The following is a 21,062-nucleotide window of genomic DNA, read 5'->3' as shown; positions in this document are numbered from 1 at the left end:
ATGTTTAAAAAATGTTTGGAATTGTATATATTTAGGAAAAATTGTGTCTTCAGAAGAGCTAAACACATTTGAATTCTCTTTTGTAAGAATATTTTTTTAAAATTCTATTATCCAATTTATCTTATGTCTAATTTACCTTATGTTTTGAATGTCTTGTGAGATATTTTATGTAATGTACTGATGAAATTTTTCATAAATCTTTTAATTTTGGTTTACTTTTATTTAGCCGTGATCCTCTAACTAATTATTATTGTGTTTATTTGAAACTTGACTGTACTGTACTTAAAACCAGCTTACCCAAAAATATAGCTGTTCCATAACATAAACATACAATTTGTAAATTTTAATCATCTGGTTCTGGATGAAACTACTCCTTTTAAAAGTAAGCCAAAATTCAATGATGTTAGGAAGTTGAACTTAAAAAAGCGCTGTTAGATATTACTGTTTTGATAGGAACGGTATTTTTTCTTGAGAACTACTTTTATTTTTGTGAGTAATTCTATGGGTAGGCAGGAAGTCCCTTTACTCTAGTTAAGAAATTATTAGGATAGGTGTAGCTTACCTTCTATGGATCTAAAACGTCAGTGTGGGTTCCACCATGTTCAAAAGAACAGCCGTATGCCCCTCCATATCCGTTTTTCATCCACAACAGCATATCAGGAGTAATAATGCTGACCGAACAATGTGTTGGAGCTGCTCGTTGTTGATGTATCTGTGTTTTGTATCTCTTCTTTTACAAAACCCCAGAGTGCATTGTCAGATGTGGTGAGGTCAGGGCTTCTTGCTTGCCAAGGTAATGAAGCCAGTAACTCTTCTGACCCACATCCAGCCCAGCGATTCGAAAAAATTTCATTGAGACATCTGCAGACATTAAAGCAAAATGCAGTGGAGGACTGTCTTGCTGAAACATAATGATGTTGGCGATCCCTTTTGCTGTTAATTGTGGAAGGAATAACTCATCAATCATTCTCAGATAATGGTGTTGATTGACTGCACAATCAAAAAAATAAGAACTAGAAGATATTCAGCTTCATCCCAGCTCAAATCATAATATTAGACGATGATTTTTGATTTCCTCAAAAAAGTGAGGATTGTCTTTCGCCCAGAAAAAAACATTTCAGTTATAAGAGCTTCGATAAATCGCACACTCATCTGAGAACATGACTTTAACATTTGAACTCACTTTTTGTCATTTGCTCTTGGAAATCGTTCAAGCAATAACTGGCATGCATAAACATGTTGATCAAGGTCATTCATTGGTCACTCAACTCATTTATGACTGTACAAAAACATTTATCTTTCAAGTCCTTCCACATATGGTCTCGCATTGTCGATCTTGTAATGCCTAACTCTACAGAACATTTGCGCATTAATTTCATTGGTGATCATTGAATCGATTCCTTTACAGCAGTACACATCTCAGCTCGAGTGCTCAGCCTCTTACTGCGTGGCGCATCAAGAACACTTCCTGTTTCAAAAGCCTTCTTCTCCCACTGTCAGTAATGTTTGCCATGATGATGACGATTTCCCAAAATGCACAGAGAAGTCAATCATAATGTTCTCAAATGTTTTACCAGTATGTGGATATTAATGGACACACACACAAGCTCTTCAACAGTGAATGCACTCGTATCTGCCATTGTTCCACACTTGACTATGACTTAGATCATCCCACCATGAATGAACACATTGGATGATCACCACGATTTATCCTCCCCACCTTTTCCAGCAGCAGTGAGGGATATCAGCGGTAAGAATTTATAGCAGTAGAGTCTGATTAAGCTGGATTTATTACAGTGTAAAGGGACTTTCTGCCCACCCTGTAGTAATGGCCTTTTTTTTTTACTATTTAAAATAAATATAATTTTTGGAGATTGATTTGTTGCATTTGTAATCAGAATTTGTACGGCCATCTTTTGGTTTATTTGGGTATTTACTGTATCATATATAAGTGTTTTGGATTTGCATGTGCATGGAGAAAAGTGTTTTTTGCGTTAAAATTCATTATTACTTTACTTACTTTTTTATTTTTTATTTGAGTCCAAAAACTTTAATTTATGAGGAATGCATTTAAAATGAAATCATTTTGAAATTTCTGTGAGGAGGCTCTGCAGTACAGAAAAAAATTCCTTCACTGTATACAAGCTCTCCTTACATCTACTGTCTTGCCCTCGCTGCTTTTTTCAGTTCACTATTAAAAAATTTCCCAAATTCCTATAATATTCTCTTCTTATCTGAGTATTTCATTCACTATTATCTTTATGCATCATATTTTGTTTCCATTGTTGTATAACTTTTTTTAATTAAAAATTTTAAACTGAATTTTTCTCCTAGCAATGAACTCGTGTTGTTCAGCAATTCCTCTAACTTTTTCACAGTTTCACATAAAAGAACTACTTCATCACTGAATCTTAACATCTCTGTTTTTTCTCCTTGTGTTACGCTATTTTAGACATTTTCCTTCAGGTCGTTTACTGCTTATTTTTTATACAGGTTGAAATTGCTTAGACTATAGAGAATACATTTGGTTCACTCGTTTCTGCATTCTAGCTTAACTTTTCTAGCCTACTATTACCAAAGATAAGATATATGTTTGCGAGTGTTATATATGCAGTTTTCTCTTTTGTTCTTCCGTATTCTTATTGTATTCTTCCGTAGTCTTTTGTATTCTGTATCTATTGCTGTAATTGGTCTTCAGCATCTGTTTAAGATAGGTTTCTTTGCCTAAATATTTCTTCTCTTGCTCTAATTATTAAAGTTCTACATTAATTTTCCCTACAGCATCTGCTCTTTTGTAGTTTATTGACTTATTCCTACGGTTTGTTGATACATTGATGTTTAAATAACATTCTTGTAAATAAATTATATCCCTTCTTATTTTTTCCCATATGTTCTTGTTTCATGCCATCCCATACCATCCTTACCCACATGAATCTTAGTGTATAATTTTTAAAAAGATTGTTGCCTGTTACTCCCTTATATTTTGCACTGAATTATTTTTGAAAGCCTGGAGGATGTAGATTATAATAATTTTCCTTTCCACTCCATACCATACTAAATATTCTAGTTTACCATCTAAACTAGGTTTTCATCAACTCTCATTTATTTGAACAAGACATATTTGTTCAAATATGTTATTTGAACATATATTTATACTTATTTTATTTATTTTATTAGATCAACCAAAGTACAGAATAAATAAAGTAGGATGATTTACCTTATTCCATTATATATTCCGGAGCGCTTTCGCAATTTACTTGCATCATCATCTGCATTATATCTCAAATTACATTACAAACTGTGTAAAATATAATAACATATCATGCATTTATTTATTTTATTTAAAAATTAAACCTTTAATCTTTTTATACTTTTATATATATATGGTTTAAATGAACACAATTGAAGGTTTGATAAAACATTAAACAAATGAACATTATAGAACTTCACTAAATTTACCTTTCACTTTTTCTCTTTTTCCCTTTTTATCTTTTATCTTTATTTTCCTTTTTCCCTTTTTTCCTTTATCCTTTCTTCCCTTTTTCCCTATTTCCGTTTTACATTTTCCCTTCTTCTCTTATCCCTATATCTCATTATCGCTGTTTCCCTTCTTGCCTTTCTCCCTTTCTCCCATTTCCCTTTTTCCTACACATAAATCGGTTCAGTAGTTATTTAGTCTATAGCTGACACACATATGAACATTGCCTTTGTAAATATAGAAGAAGAAAGCCTCTTTGTATATTTCTTTGTTTCATAAATATCTTGACACTGGTACCACCTAGCAGGTATAGTTTTCGCAAAATATTTCTTTTCATGTAACTAATATATATTCTGAATATGAGCCAAATCGGACCATAAATACAATTTTTCCAAATATCTCAACCACAGTGCCATCTAGCAAGTTGAAACTAATTCAGAAATCTTTGCAGGCGTGCACACAACAACATACTAAAATTTCATCACAATCAGATGAATGGTATAAGAATGCATATGGGACAAACATTCATATTTATATATATATATATATATATATATATATATAATATATATAAGATTAAGCTGACAGTATACAGCAGAAACAGCTTGAAACTCATTGGATACTATGACAGGTATCCCAATGTTGGCAGCCTAATTAAAAAGTAGGCCGAAATACATAATTAAAAAAATTATAATTTTAAGTACAGGAACAATCAGATCTTGCTTTCAACAACAAACAAGATATTATTTAAAAATAGTTAACAATTATTTTTAAATAAAATCCTTATTTGTTGCTGAAATTATGATCGGATTGTAACTGTACTTAAAATGTATTATATATTTATTTTTGATAACATTAAAGAATTTTTTTTAAATAAATAAAAATAACCATAATATCTTTTTATTAATTTTTAGAGATCCTTATCAAATAGAAGAATAGAACTAAAGTGTATGAATTATTCATAAAAGAAAAAGGTAGGATTTTCATGGACAAGATTTAATGTTAATTGTAAATTTATTTGAATTTAAGTTTATCAATTAATACAAATTTAACCAGATATTTAGTAAAGAATGAAATGTCTTGATAACGAATTATTTCTTTAATTATTTCTAAATTTTCAATTGTTTATTCAGTTATACTGGTTTACTTTAGCGTTTTCTTCCACTTCAGCTATTTTTTCATCACTGCTGTTATATTATTTTTTAACTGACTTTAGATTTAACTAAAGATGGATTATAATTCATCATTAAAATAAGTCACATTTAATTTTTTTTATGGTAGCTCATATACTTGTTACTTAACTTGGTCTTGTTTGTTTATTACATCTACGTTTTTCCATATGTAATACCTCAGGTATTTAAATACATGTAATTTTAAGCTGAAATATGAAAAATCTGCATCTTAATTTTCAGACATTACATCTCTATTTTACTGGCTAACCTGTACGTCTGATTGCATGCTTTAAGATGCTTCTTAGTAAATGACACAGCTTATTGAATGCATGTTTTTTTTATATACTGTTTTCAATACATTCTATTTTTGAAGATTCATTGTAAGCGATATTGTAATTTGCAGCTTCCTCCTTTAATGATATGTAATAACATTTAAAAAAAACTTGTAAACACTTACATCTAAAATTAATTAGAAAATGTGAGATAAATATATATGGTAAAAATATGATATTAACTAATTGAGTAAGATATAGACGACACAAAAAACAGGAACTTTTGAAATGCTTAGTGGCAGCCATGAACAGTTGGCAGTACTGCTTTATGCAGACACCCTTGCCACTTAGTCATTATGGAGCAATAGAATGATCCACAGAGTGCTTTCACCATAAAAATATTTTACAAAATCAACAATTGTTTGGAAGGTGCACAGAGGGAGTTCCAACAGCATTACAATTTAGGAAGTGTTCTATCAAGATACGCAATAAAAATGTGGATTAAAAACTGAAAAACTGGATTGGTTCTGAAAAAGAAACCTATAGGACAGCCAAGAACTGCTCATACTCCACACAATATTGAATGCATTTCCATCATATAGAGCCTACAGCATTCAATTCATAAACAAGCAGCTATGGTTTGGCTGTCCCAAGAAAGTGTTTGCCAGATTCTTCATTTCGACTTAATATTCCATCCTTACAGTTACAAATTGTCCAAGAACCAAAGGAGAACGATCACCGGTTCTAATTTGATTTCTGCCAAAAAATTATGTCCAACATTAACAAGGACAATGAATTTCTGAACAAGTTGTGGATGTCAGTTGAGGCATATTTTCATCTCACAGGTTACATAAACAAGCAGAACTATTGTTACTGGGCAGACAGCAACCCCATTGAAGTTCACAGTTTACGCAGCAGCAAGGTATGGTATGTGGTTCATCACTTCTTCGAAAATGAGGAGCAAATCACAACTGTCACTTTGGATCAGTATGTTCACATAGCTCCAATCTTTTATTATACCTGCATTGAAAAATTTCCCAGCCTCGTTTCAACAGGATGGATGCATACTGCAAGGTAATCAACGGCAGCTGTGTGAGAATTATTGAGTAGCTGTGTCATCTCAAGGTTCAGTAATATTCTCTGGGCCTTAGGATCACCAGATTTGTCAGTTTGTGATTTTTTCTTGTGAGGATGCCCTAAGAGTGTAACTGATATTAGGTATTTTATATTTTTATATATATTATATTTTTTAATTGTAATGGTTAGGTTTCTGTCAATAAAATTCTTTTGTTATATTTTTCAAAAGTTCTAGGTTTTTTGTGTCACCTTTACATTAATCCGTTTAATTAGTTTGTTGTTTCTATTAATTGTATTTTATTTTATTCTACTACTCTTTTAAAAATAATTTAATTTTTCTTACTTAAAGAGGTAAAAAACTATTTAAGAACTAACTGATTTCATTAAACTTTACATGATTGTAGGAAATAAATCTTCAATTCCAGCTGTTTGTGTAAATCTTGAAAATTTCATGTTATTTTTGTCTTGTGATAAATTAGTGAATTGTCGGGTATAGAATTTATTTTATTTTCTGTGGGAGAGACAATAAACTTGCTGTTGAATTTTTATAGGAATGCAATATTATAATTGTATTGTGAGAAGTATGATGGCTTGATTTTGGTGATTGGTAATAATTGCATGTATTAGGTGTTCAGCAGGGAGTATAGCCATAAAGATTTCTGCTTGGCTCATTTGTTCACTGATCTTAAGTTTGAAGGAGGTATTCTGGGTTTGGCATATGTTGGTTCTCCTAGAAGAAACTCTGTTGGTGGTATATGCACTCCAGGTATTATTATACTGATTGCTTTTTATATTTTTATGTTTCACTAATGTGTGTATTTAACTTGTTCATTCTTGTATAGTAATTATTTTTAACGTTTATTTTTCCTTCACTTTGAAAATAAATAGTGTAATAACCTAAAGGCATCATTATTTTTATTTTGTTTATTTTTTAATTTGTAATTAGTGGGCTAACACATTTACTTAATTGATATTAAGTAACAATCCTGATGGATTGTTCATATAAAATCATATCTATCGTTACCATAATCATTAAAGTTTTAAAAATATAATGCAGTTCAAAGTAATTTTACACTTCTTACGTTTCAAATTTCATCTGGATTAGAGCGATGTAATTTGTTGTTTGAATTCATTGCTATTCATTGTAACAGTGTATTTGTTCCCATACCTTCTAATCTTAGAGAAGTAATATGCTATTCCTGAAAATGCTTAACTTGTGCTGGATATGAATAATAATATTATTATTATTATTATTATTATTATAGAACAGTTTGTATTCTACAAATTTGTTCTCTTTTCTCTTTTTTTTTCTGTTTTATATCGTGGGGAGGGATGTTTTCAGGCTACCTAGAGTTGTAATCTATATTCCTTGTACTGTGCAGATCTATCTTTATATGTCATGGTTCTCTTAAAGTCATTATAAGCATAAAATGAAAATTATAATGAATTTGAAAAATTATCCAAAATATAATTAATTAAAAATGAATTCATAACTATTTAAATAAATTTAAAATTTACCTTATGTTTACTACATTATTTTTTTTTAATTTGCCAGTGATTTAAACTAGTTTATAAGATTTTTTTTATTCTGTTAACATAAGAAATGCTTTATTTATTTTTCAAAAAATTACATCATACAAAATTATTTATGCATAGGAAATTGTTTATATCCATATATTTTATATCCTTTTACTGCTTAAATATCAGTTAAATAGTAAAAGTATGATTTTCTTAAATATATATATTTTAAGCTAAAACTCTACTAATAATTTGTAATTTACAGAACTTAAATGAATCAAGTTTTTCAAACATGGCATTGTTGGTAAAATATTAATTATTATAAATAAAATATTAAAAACAGCTTATTAATATATTTGATTTCCTCAAACATTTTCAGTTATTCTGCCATCTTTAGGAGGAATTTATAAATATTTAGAATTAAAATGTATAAAAAATATAAAATTCACATGATAAAATTAGAAATTGTCATAATAGATAGTCATAAAATAAAAATTTTGTAAAATTTTAAAGGCATAAGTTAAATTAAAATAATTACATTCATTTTGTAAGTGTCACAATGTTATGAATTCTGTTGATTGTGGGATCAGTTTAGCCAACTTAATAATTGTTTATTATTATTTTTTTATATAAAAGTCATCATTGAATCTATTCTGCTTCATTTATTAATTTGTTATTATTATTATTGTATATGTGGATTTTTTTCAGATTAATAGTATTATAAAAATTATTAGAGTAATCTAATATTTCCTTGAATTTATCTGGATTATAATTATGTTTAGAATATAAAATATGTTCAGCAAAATTTGAATGGTCTTTGTATTTCTGTGTTATACATTTTAATATGTTCTTTAGCTCTGATTAAAAAGGAACAAATTAGTCATACCAATATATATATTGGTATAGACATATTGCATAACAAAGAAATACAAAGAAGGAACTTTCAAACTTTGCTAAACATTCTTTGATTCTGAACATAATTAATCCAAATAAATTCATGAAAATATTGGATTACTCTAATAATTTTTATTATAATATTAATCTGGAAAAATTTCATATTTATAATAATAATAACAGATTAGATTCAAAGATGACATGCTATATAAACAAATGATAAACAGCAATTGTGACACTAACAAAACGGACGTAATTTTTTTTATTTAACTTGCTAAAATTTAAAAAATTTTTAACTTATGACAATCAGTTAGGTTTCTAATTTTATAGTGTGAATTTTATAAATTTTAATTCTAAATTATTATAAATTCCTCCAGATGATGGCAGAATAGCCAAAAATGTTTGAGGAAATCAAATAATTTATTTGTAATCTGTTTTTAATATTATATTTATAATAATAATTAAATGAATCATTTGAACTGTGCATATTGTAGATTAACACATTGCTTTCTATATTAACTAAATAAATTAGTAATTACAAATAAAATCATCCAGTACCATCAAAAAGATTGTTATGAATCAATATGGAAGTCAGTAAACATTCAAAAATAATTTGATTATTAAATTGACTGAAAAAACAGATTAAAGTTTTTTATGTCACATATTTATTTTTAATAAAATGGCATTAAAAACAATCAATTAGATATACTTTTTTGTATATATCTTAACATAATTCTATAAAAATTTCAAAAATGCATGCTCTTGTACAGTAAAATCAGTTTGATATTTGTAATTTATTAATTGTAATAAAATGAAGGCATATTATAATATGTAAAAATAACTGAAATACAAATTTGATATTCTTATATACTACTGGTTAAATTAAAAAATAATTTTTTAAGTAAAGTTTTTGGATTAATTTCAGTATTATTAAAGCTATTGTTAATATATCCTTTGTAAAATGACGTTAATATATTAAACGTGCATGAATTCTTCCTCTTAACATTATAAATCTTATTTTTGTTTTTTTTTTGTGTTTTTTTTTAGAATACTTCAAGAATGGATATACATTATATCTGAACTCAGGATTAAGTTCTAGCAGGAATCATTATGGACAGAGAGTTATAACAAGGGAAGCCGATCTTGTTACAGCCCATGAATTTGGACATAACTGGGGTTCTGAACATGACCCTGATATACCTGAATGTAGTCCAAGTGCTAGTCAAGGTGGTTCTTATTTGATGTACACTTACAGTGTCAGTGGATATGATGTCAATAATAAGGTATATTTTATTAAATTAATTTTTATATGCAATTGTATAAATAGAATTATTCCAAAATTGAACGATAGATAATAGTTAGCGTATATTTATTCATGGAAAGAAATATTATCACAGATATATCTTTAAAGGAATTTTATTCTGAATATGAGATTAAAAGATGCATTTCATGAAATTAGTAATTGTATGGTTTAGAAGCACACAATATTTTTTAAGTTATTTACCATAACTATGGTATTTGTATTGCAAGCTGTTGTAACATTTAAGCTATTCAAAAAAAAAATCATTTTTGCTACCCATGTTTTAGACATTTAATTGTGAGAAAATGGGCTACACAATTTCTTTCATAGCACACTCCTCTTTGGTGCCTAGAATAATCTTTTACATTTTTAATTTTAGTTTTAATTGGTTCATTATTTTTACTTCCTTGTACAAAGTAAAGGAAGTATTGTGATTGTGAAAAATTTCAGTTTTTAGATTTCAACGGAAATATCCATTTTGACCATCTCTGAATCCATTTTGACTAGTTTCGGCGATATCAGTACTTATGTAGGTATCTCGCATAATTCAAAAACAATTAGCCATAGGATGTTGAAATTTTGGATTTAGGACTGCTGTAACATCTAGTTGTGCACCTTCCCTTTTGATTGCAATCTACTGAACCAAAAGTGTCCAAAAACCAAAAAAATTTAGATTTTGGACTTTTTCTTAACTGCAGTAATAAGCCCTTATTGAGAGCTTTTCAACGATATATCACAAGTGGTACTTATTTTGATTGGTTCCAGAGTTATAACCAAATAAAATTTTAATTAATGAAATATTTGTTGGCTCTTACAAGGGTTAAGGGACATTAGTTTGAATCAGACTTCTTCTCCTTCTTTTTTTATAACTTTTTTTTAATTTAAATATTGATTATTAATAATTATTAACCTCGAGTTGTAAAAAAAAATTATTATAAATAATAATTTAATAACAAGAAAAAAAAATGAGTATGTGTAATTTAATAGGCATACAAGGAGGTCCACATCAGTTATTTATATTTTTTTAAATATCTTATAATGATATATTTTAAGTAAAAAAGTTATTTCTTTGTTATATTTTGTGCTATTATGTTATGACATAATTTTCATTATTCTTGATATTTTTTTATGCGAACCAGGATTTTCAGTTTTTTCATTCTCATGATGATTTTTGAAATTGTTACTCAACCAAAAAACTTTTTGCCAGCTCATTTTTACTGCTCACTTAATTAATGCTGTTCACTGCTAGATTTCAGACTAATTCTTCTTGCTATGATTTAACATTGCATTTTGAATTAATGTTATTCATCACTATTACATTTATTACTTATCAATTTTTCTAGAGGTTTTCTCCATGTAGTCTTCGCTCAATAAGGAAAGTTCTTCAAGCAAAATCAGGCCGATGTTTTTCTGAACCTGAAGAATCATTCTGTGGTAATCTTAGAGTTGAAGGAGATGAGGAGTGTGATGCTGGATTATTGGGTACAGAGGATAATGATGCTTGTTGTGATAAAGTGTGTAAACTTCGTCGAAATCAGGGTGCAGTTTGCAGGTATATTTCATGTTACTTTTCTATATATGTTTGTCATTTTAAATTTTAGCCGATTAGATCACATATTATTTACCCAAATGTAATTGTATTCAACCTATTGTAGTGAAAGTTATGTAAAATAAAGCCATGAAGTTTAGAAAGAAACATAGTTTCATTTCATTTCAGTTTTGTTTTAAAATTTTATTAATTATTTTAACCCTTCTAACTTACTTTATTGTATAAGACAAAAATTTTATCTGTTCTTATGTAATTTAATTGTAATATGTTATGGTCAAAATATCTTTTTTTTCCTGTTTAATCTTCAGAAATCACCGTCAGGTTTTACTTCAGAGGATGAATGAAGATGTTATGAGTGTAAGTGAAGTGTCGACCAATCATTTCTGAGATGTGTGGTTAATTGAAACCCAACCATCAAGAACATTGGTATCCACAATCTAGTATTCAAATTCATATAAACTGCCTTTACTAGGATTTGAACATTGGAACTCTTGACTTCAAAATCAAGTGATTTGCGAAGACAAACTCACCACTAGACCAACCCAGTGGATTGGTCAAAATATCTTAAATACAATATGCAATATCCCTTTACAATTTACTAGTTTGACCTTTTATTTCAGGAGTGCTGAATTTATTAATCTAAATGTCACATCTAGTTCTAGTATTAAATTTTCATCTGTTAAAAATTTTCTTTGGAAATGCTTCCTGCAGCAGATTTTTTTGAATAAACCAGAATCAAAATGTCATAATAAAAATCTAGACTTCAGGCAAAATGTGAAGCTCTTCACAGTTAATTTCTTCTGATGTTTGCTAGACCAGTTGAACAGTATTGGGAAATCACCATCATATATCAGGATAACTCACTCCCTTACCATTCAAGACATTTTCAAATTTGTAATAAAGAATGACCTTTACTTTGATAATGATGATGAGTTAAAAAATGAACTATATGAAGACTGAGCATTAATATTTCTTAAAACAGTTAATGTTCACATTGTAAGCTTAGCGTTGACACTGCAGGTTGATATTCATCAACAACACTGAATTGTTCATATTTGAAATGTTCTTCTCATTTACTACCATTTCTGTATTTCACATAATTTTCCATATCATGCGTATATTTATATCCAATGATTGAAATCCCTCCCCTGACAAAAATCTAACATCAATCAGCTTTAAGAAAATGGATTAATTTCTGTGCAAACAGCTTAAAATCTTATTTTAAAATGTTATCTGACTGAAAAATTGTCTCTTACCATCTTAATTTTAATTTTTCCAATCTCACCTTCTTAACTAGTTGAATATCATAATTTTAAAATTTTCTGATATCATTATCGATTTTTCTCCCCTCAAAGATCTAGTTGGACATTGTTTTATATCCAGAATATTTTACTCAAATAAGTGCTACATTGTGTAAAAAAGGAAAATGAATGATGAATACATTTCCTCAGAAAATCAAGTTGTAATAATTTTTGTTGAAGTTTTATAAAGAACAAAGTCACTGATATATGCACTCAGAACAGATAAGAATAACTCTATATTTTATTAGATTTAAAACATGATCCTATAGAGTTACAGAAATAGTATTATAGTAGCTGATAAAGAGATGATGCTCACCACTATCCAAACATTGAATTTTATAATTTGTATTGACTTTTTTGTAGAAAAAGTATTGATTTAATATTAGACTATTAAATTGTGATTGATAAATATATACTCTTCTATAGATGTTGAGTGATAATTTTTGTCTTGAAAAAGTTCTTTGTCAATGCTGTTTTGTTTTGCAGCGATAAGAATTCACCATGCTGTCTGAATTGTCAATTCATGGCAGTTGGTATGAAGTGTAGAGATGCTCAGTATGCAACTTGTGAACAGGAGTCTCGCTGCACTGGCACCAGTTCTGAGTGTCCTAGGTCTCCGCCAATGAGTGATGGTACAGCTTGCCTTGAGAGAGGACAGTGTCGTGGTGGAAAATGTGTTCCATATTGTGAAACCCAAGGACTGCAGAGTTGCATGTGTGACATAAGTAAGTCTTATTCATTACTCCATATTTACTGTGAAATAAATGATTTTGTCCAATAGCTAGATTTTTTTTTTAACTTAAATTTTTCAATACTAGTAAAATCTTACTAGTTAAAAAAATGTTTTAATGTAGTGACATAATGATAAGCTAGTAAATTTAAATCTTTCAATATATAATTCAGTTTATGTTTTTTTTTTTTTTTTTGTTTTTATTAAGCCAATAAGTTAAATTAAACTATAAATAGTTTAATAATAAATAAGTAGTGTGCGTACCTTTTCACTGGCATTTTTAATTTTAACTTTACACAAATGCAGATAATTACTTTTTTGACTCTTTTCTGTTATCTATATGAGGAAAATTGTGGAAAAATTACAGTGAATTGGTATACACCATTTCTACATCATCAAAAGAAATCATTAAAGATAAAATTTCCTAATACTTAAATGAATTTGTTAATAAATAAGGGCATTAAGTGATCTTAATATAAATAAAGAAAATTATAACAAAAGATTCACATCACTGTCAATAAAAATATCCTTCAATGCTATTAAATAAAATAAATTACATGCTAGGGTGACAAAAAAACGGGAATCCTCTGTGCACCTTCCAAACTGTCATTGGTTTTGTAAAACATTTTTGTGGTGAAAGCACACTATTGACTGTTCCACTGCTCCATGATGTGATGTCTGAGTGGCATGGTTCCTCTACATAAAGCAGTACTTCCAACTACACATGGCTGCCACTATGCATTCCTTAAGTTCCATTTTTTGTGTTGCCTATGATTAAAAGCTTATAATTTACAGCCATAATAAAATAAAAATCCAAATCTTTATCTTTCTTATAACAAAGTTTTTATTTTTTTAATACTCAAAACAACTGGCAGCCAAAAGTAAGCTGTTTATGAATTCAACACCCAAAATATTAAGATATATTTTGTTATTTTTAAATGAGCAATGCTGTTACTAAGAAAGTAATCATAGTCTAGATTTGTAGCATTTGTGATAACAAAAAAACATTTTTTTAATGATTGTTTTTATAGATTCCATGTTTTGTTTGCAAATTATTATTGTTATAAAGATAATAATAAGTCAAGTTGCCAATAAGTTGCTGCCACTCTGTCATGTACAGAGTGGCAGCAACTCTTGTCTTTCATCCAGAGATTACAGATTTGAGTTCTGGTCAGGCGCTATACGTATTTCACATACCAAAAAATGTATTATCATCCATCAATAATAGTTGTTGGGTGTCAGCATGTTGCTATAATATGACAAATAGAAAGTTAGTTTTATATTTAAAAAAAAAAAGTATATAAATTACATAAGTAAATACAGTACATATTACAGGATTTGTCCTTATAGCATTCTAAAGGGAGTAAAGATTATAAAGAATGAAGGGATCTTTTAATTTAAAAAAAAATGCTATAAAAAATTAATTCTGGATTGACATACTTCTGCTATATATCTTAAGTGGGAGTGTCTGACCAAATCCCTCATCACTATTCCTTCTATTTCCTAAACAGCTAGAAAGCTGAAGCATAGCAGATCCCTTTGCTTAAAATAACAGTATTACTTTGTGCAAAGCACTATTACTTCAGGTAGTAAATAAATAAAGAAATTATGGTGATTATTTACCAAATTAGAAGTCAATTTATTGATTTTTTTTTTAAAGATAATGATTAGCTTTTCATTTTCATTTTTAATCTAAGTTTTTACATTATTGGTAGATTTATGTATTAGTGCATTATTATTTTTATTAATTAATTTTTTCTAGTTGCTGATGCCTGCAAGAGATGCTGCCGAATGAATTTAAATGATACATGTTTCCCTGTAGATCCATTGGATATATTACCTGATGGAACACCATGCATTCAAGGATTTTGTAATAAGGTAGAACTCTTTATGTATTGTTTTCTATTAAAGCCAATTTATATGTACACTGAGCCAGGATTTAACTAGCTTGAAGCAGTATTGCAAAATGTTTTTATACAAGATAATTTATATGCAATTGTTTGGTTTTAGGCGTGGGTTAATTTTGGGCAGAGGCATAGGTGATAATGTCGATCCCAAGAGAGCCAATATTTTTTTTATTTGTTGTTGGCCTTCACAGACTCAGCCTTTAACTAGTATAGGCACAGTATCAATTAGTTTTGTTTTGCTTATTGGTTCCATATTTTTAATTTATCATTTCTAAATATTGCAGAATGAAATAATCCTTAATTTTATGCATCCTCATTAAATTGTATTTAAATATGTTTTCTACTATTTCTTTAACAACATCCTTATAGTAAATCGTATTCTTAACTGTTGTTTAATTTTTTTTAGCTATTTTGATATGCATTCTTTGTCTAGTATAAATATTCTGTGCTAATTTAGTTTTTATTTATTTATTTATTGTATTCATAAAAAAAAACTTCATGTAAATTGTTATATTAAAAGTTATAACCCTGATTTTTTTTTTTATTCTGGCTTATTAGTTATTGGGAAATAAAATTTTTAAAGAAGTAGAATAGAATTTTAATTCCATCCTTTACAACTGATGGTTTCATAATATCTAAAATAACTCAGGTATATTCTGAAAATTGAAGTATTTGAGGTAAAAATAAGATGCTAACACCCAAAGCTGCTTTTAACAAACGTTCCGTTAATCACTGAAGTTAAGCATTGCTGGTGCAGTTTCCCATCATGCTAAAATTATCCATGATCATAAGAGTCATTGTCATTTAAAATGTTACGTTATTTTGAATCTTTATAACTTAATAAGTAAAAATAAATAAAATGTCCATTTTTATATTTGATGTGAGCATCCTAAGTGTGTGGGAATATAGAAGCATTCAGAAATATCATTTCAGTAAGGGTGAGATCTTTATAAATGATCCATTATCCTTTGAGTTTATTCTATGCTATATACATACCCTACTTTCAATTTGTCTTTTTCATTTGTCAAACTTTTTATCACTCCCAATATTTCTCTTGGAATTTATGCAACTCCATCTTGTTATTTTAATTGCGTAAGATCCAGCAAAAGGATGAAATGGCTGTGTGCATGTGTACATCAGAGTGAAATATATCAGGATCTTTTTTCAGCAAATTTATTTTTGTCATAAAGGTTAGTAAACAAATAATGCAATGCACTTTTTTGTCATTTTAAACACCTTCTTCTTAGATTAAATTAGATTGTTACAAAATCAGGAGGCCTGGCTGGCTTTATCCAACAGGCATCTCATCATTTCTTATTGTTTTTGCGCAACCTCCAATAGGAAATCGTAATACATAGGCAGACTCACCGCTTACCGGTACTAAAGAGCAGATATCACACAATGACAGAAATTGCTGCTGATGAGAGTCAGTATAATGGTAATTCAATTGCCACAGTATCTATCCAGTGAAAAGAGATTAGAAATTGATAGGAGTGATAGGTGGAAGGGATGAAGATCAACCCCCACTCTACAACCCAAATGCACATTTTCATTACATAATCAAAGTTTTACTTTCATTTATTTATTTTACATGGATTATTCATTTCTTAATTGCCTGAAATGACACTGGAGAATTACTTTCCTTTATCATACTTATATCTTAAGTTATTTCATCAAATTAAACAACTTTTTGCCAATTGCATTATCAGATTAATATAATTATCAAATAATTGGTGATTCTCTTTATTTAGTTTAGTCATACTTTAATTGCTCGTTCATGTTTTTCTTATTTTTTTTAAGAACTAGGGAAAATGAACACATAGTAAATTAAATTATTTAACTCCAACAGAAGATGTTTTCTTTTTTATCTATGAATTCTTAATTGCTACCTGATCATTAAAACTTGCTGGCAGTCATCAATTAAAAAACTAGCTACAGTTATATTACAGAAAGATGAACTACATGTAATGATTGATAAGGTAGAGTTAAGAGTTCCCTAGTATTAAAATTTATGTATACAATTTCCATTCAAAAAATATCCAAACCTATGTTTTTTTGGGAAGTAGATGGAATTAAGTTGTATAGCTACTAATAGAGTTATGTTATTAATTTTGCTAGAGTTATTTTATTTATTTAGCTTGTTAGTTAACTCAGTCACTTCCTCTCAGTCTTTGCATAAAATTGTATTAAATTTTTCCATCATTTTATGCATTATGACTGAGTATGTTGATAATAATAGTTCAAGTTTTATGGAAAGCTTGGTGAAACTTGGATAGTGATTTCCCAACACCTGAGTTGTTGAAAAATGTCCCAGAAGATTTAACAAGTACTCAAAACAATTTTTTGGGAGTTACACAAATAAAAAGTGGTGTATAGTTAACTAGATGAATACTAATATCATTGAGAAACTAAATCATGAATATGTTCATATTGCTTGTTTTACTGTTGAGATATTGATATTCTTCATTCTTTGTAAGCTTTTTAAAGTAAAAGGCTAGACCTATGAAAATTACATAATATATATTTATATCACTAACTCCATCATGACCCTACCTACCCGCTGCTCATTCATTGCATCAGAACACTTTAATTAAACATGAATTTTATCAAGTTTATGAAGAACCTTATTTTCAAGGTATAGCTCCCACTAGTAATTTTTGGTTATTCCCAACGATATGAAAATGTCACTTAAAAAGGGAGATAAAAATAAAAACCAAGTATACGAGATATTTTTGTTTTATCATTGCATATAAATATATATATATATATATATATATAATATTAATTTAGTAAAATCAATTCACTTATTGTCCACATCTTTCTTTGTACTAATTGATGAAAAGCAAAAACAAATTCAACATAATTCACCACAGTACAGAATTAAATAAGACTTCTTACCTTATCTCATTATATTTCTTTTTTCATTTATACACTAATAGTGCTTTCAAGGAATTCCTCATTGCATGTATATAATATATACATGCAAACAATTAAAAAAATAAAATTCTCTAACTTATTACACATGTTTGTGGCTAGCCACTAAATACAACAATGCAATATTATAATATAAATTCTACCTAACATTGACAAAGTGCTGCTATCTATAGCAGCTCTGATAATCATTATCAAATTCTGTCTGCAGATTCATAAAGCTTCATTTCATATTGTTAGTTTTTGTATTGTATTGTTTATTGTTTTTGTTTTGTATTGTTAGTTTTTTTTTATATTGTTACATATTATATATATAACAATATTTTAATGTGTTATTGTGAAGTTTTAAAAAATTTTTAAATATAGGAAATGTAATTTTAACCAACTGATGATGAGGAATTCCTCGAAAGCGCTATTGGTATATAAATGAAAAAAGAAAAATAAGATAAGGTAAGAAGTCTTATTTGATTCTGTACTTTGGTGGATTGTGCTAAATTTTGTTTTTTCTTTTAATATATACTTCTTCCTTGAGGAATCATCTTCATCAGGATTGGTTTACAACTTGAGAAAGAACTAGAAGAATACCAGGGAGGTTTTAGACCCTGGAGGAGCTGTCCAAACCAGATCATGAGTCTGACGCTAGTAATGGATTACAACAGGAAAAGAAACAGGGATATGGTGATAACATATATAGATTTCAAGAAAGCTTATGACTGAATCCACAGAGAATCCCTACTAAAAATTCTAAGACACCTTGGACTACATACCAAATTAATAAACATGATAAAACTAACCCTCACAAAGACTAAGTCTAAGGTAAAATTCGAGGTGAGCTTTCAGAACCATTTGAGATCAAAACAGGACTGCACCAATGTGATGGGCTCTCACCAATATTATTCAACTTTGTTCTGGAAATGGTAATGAGGGAGGGAATGGGTCAAAATATGCCCCCGAAAATAAAAATAGGCTAAAAAATCAAAATAAACTGTCTTTGTTTCACAGACGACTTGGCACTGCTAGCAAACAACATTGACGAAGCTGATCACAGATATTAGAACTTCAAAATGCTGTAAATAAGATTGGTCTCAAAATATCATTCATAAAGACAGATGCCCCAAAAATCAACAGAATTAAAAGAAGTAAACATAAACGGTATTAAAATCAAAACAGTAACCCAACTTAAACACCTCAGAGAATATTAACACACATCCTACATTATAAAACTGATCCAGATAAGAAGAAGCAAACTAGCTACAGCTCAAAAATTAACCTGCCATAGTTACAACAAAAGATGCCTATCAATAAACGCAAAAATAAGACACTACAACACAGTCATTAAACCAGAAGCTACTTATAGAGCAGAAACACTCTTCCACCTGAACATTCAACCAAAGACAGTCAGATTCCAGAAAATCAAAAGAAGAATTGGAAGAACCTCATCAATAAAAAGTACCAGAAAGATGGGCAGTAATGGATTGTGCTCAATAAAGTCATGTACAAAAAGTTAGAACTCATCATTGATACCATGCATAAGAGGATTGTGCATGATCCTAGAGGACTAGGATTCTTTGGACATATCATGAGGATGCAAGATTCAAGACTTCTGAACAGCTACTACAGTACAATCTCGACTCAAAAAACACCAAGAAAGGATGCAGATGGATCAAAGAAATAAGAGAAGATCTGAAGGAAATTGGCCTTAAACTAGAAGACACAACAAATTAGATAAAATTAAACAATAGAATCAAGAACAGAAACATTTGCTTCACATTCACAAAAAAACTTACAACACCAACATTTTCAATACTAGAAAGGACACAAAGATCGGAACGTATGAAAAAGTACTGGGGGGACTGCAAGATCCAACCAGTCCCATCAAAGAGACTTGGATAATGGACTGACTAAAGTGATCCTGTGTGGTCATAAAAGATAATAATAATACTTTCATTATGTTAATTTTACTATAAAGTAAAATTAAACCATTTACTGAATAGGTCATCTTTTAAATAACTATATTAGATAGGAAATTAAAAGCTTGTTTTTTAATTTTGAAATAAATGTAATCTTTAAGATACCTTTCATTTTCAAACAATACTGTGAACATATTACAGTGTATGGTATTAGGGTAGAACGAAGAGCATAGTACCTTTACAACCAATTGACAGTCTGAAAAAAACATTGTTGCTGAGGATACATAACAGTTAGAAAGGTTAAAATATAACATTAGAGTTGTATTTTGAGTTTCAGAAAAATTTCAGAAGAGCAAACTAAACTGATTTTAATGGGATAATTATAGTTTTACATGTCATCGGATTAATTAACATAGGATGGAACTTTACTGATACATTATAGGTAATGAATATATCAGTAAGTATAATTTATAACTGCTATTAAAATAAATCGAGACACTATAAGCAAAACAACAAAAAATTACTAGATTGTGAGCAATTTTTTACTTTCCCAAGTATATTCAGACAGTTGATTGAGATTTCATAAATACCCAGTAAACATCTCATAGCTGATGATATAAAAATCCAACTGATGAAGATATATTTGTTGAGGTGAAATATTCTTTAAAATGAAAGCTTTACCTGAACCTGAGCTATCTTTCTTTGTAAGCTTTGTTCATAGTAGCAGCCTCTTCAGCTTACTAATATAAACAGGTATATGGAAATTCTTTCAGCCACCAGCCTTGCTCCATTTATAGTGCCATAAAGCAACTTCTAGAAACCAGCAGGCAATCATTTCTGTAGTGGTGACTTGGCATGTGGGACTGTTTATATAGGTTCTGTTTCCTATCTGAAGTTTGTGCAAAAACCCAGACTAGTGAACCAGGTACCTGTTGGATAAAGCCAGATCCTGAAATCTCATCTCATTGCATGAAAATTTTGTAACTGCTAAGTATCAATCAAAAATTTTAGATGTTTGTATTT

The 21,062-nt window shown here is 28.9% G+C and overlaps 1 protein-coding gene across 2 annotated transcripts in view; it reads left to right on the top strand.

The window, feature by feature from the left end:
* The window catches only part of Tace (ADAM 17-like protease Tace), a 72,866-nt gene that overhangs the window by 45,322 nt on the left and 6,482 nt on the right, over positions 1-21,062 (top strand). Inside the window, exons 8-12 of one of the 2 annotated variants that reach the window (XM_075374580.1) lie at positions 6,627-6,765; positions 9,459-9,694; positions 11,055-11,263; positions 13,048-13,286; positions 15,054-15,169. In XM_075374580.1, coding sequence (XP_075230695.1) covers positions 6,627-6,765; positions 9,459-9,694; positions 11,055-11,263; positions 13,048-13,286; positions 15,054-15,169 — 939 coding nt within the window. The remainder of the gene's footprint in view (positions 1-6,626; positions 6,766-9,458; positions 9,695-11,054; positions 11,264-13,047; positions 13,287-15,053; positions 15,170-21,062) is intronic. The other variant, XM_075374572.1, reaches the window with a different exon arrangement.

The sequence above is a fragment of the Lycorma delicatula genome, chromosome 1 (genome assembly GCF_047948215.1).
Source record: "Lycorma delicatula isolate Av1 chromosome 1, ASM4794821v1, whole genome shotgun sequence".
Lineage (NCBI taxonomy): Eukaryota > Metazoa > Arthropoda > Insecta > Hemiptera > Fulgoridae > Lycorma > Lycorma delicatula.
Note: the sequence above shows the minus strand (reverse complement) of the source record. Positions and strands in the feature narration are given on the sequence as shown.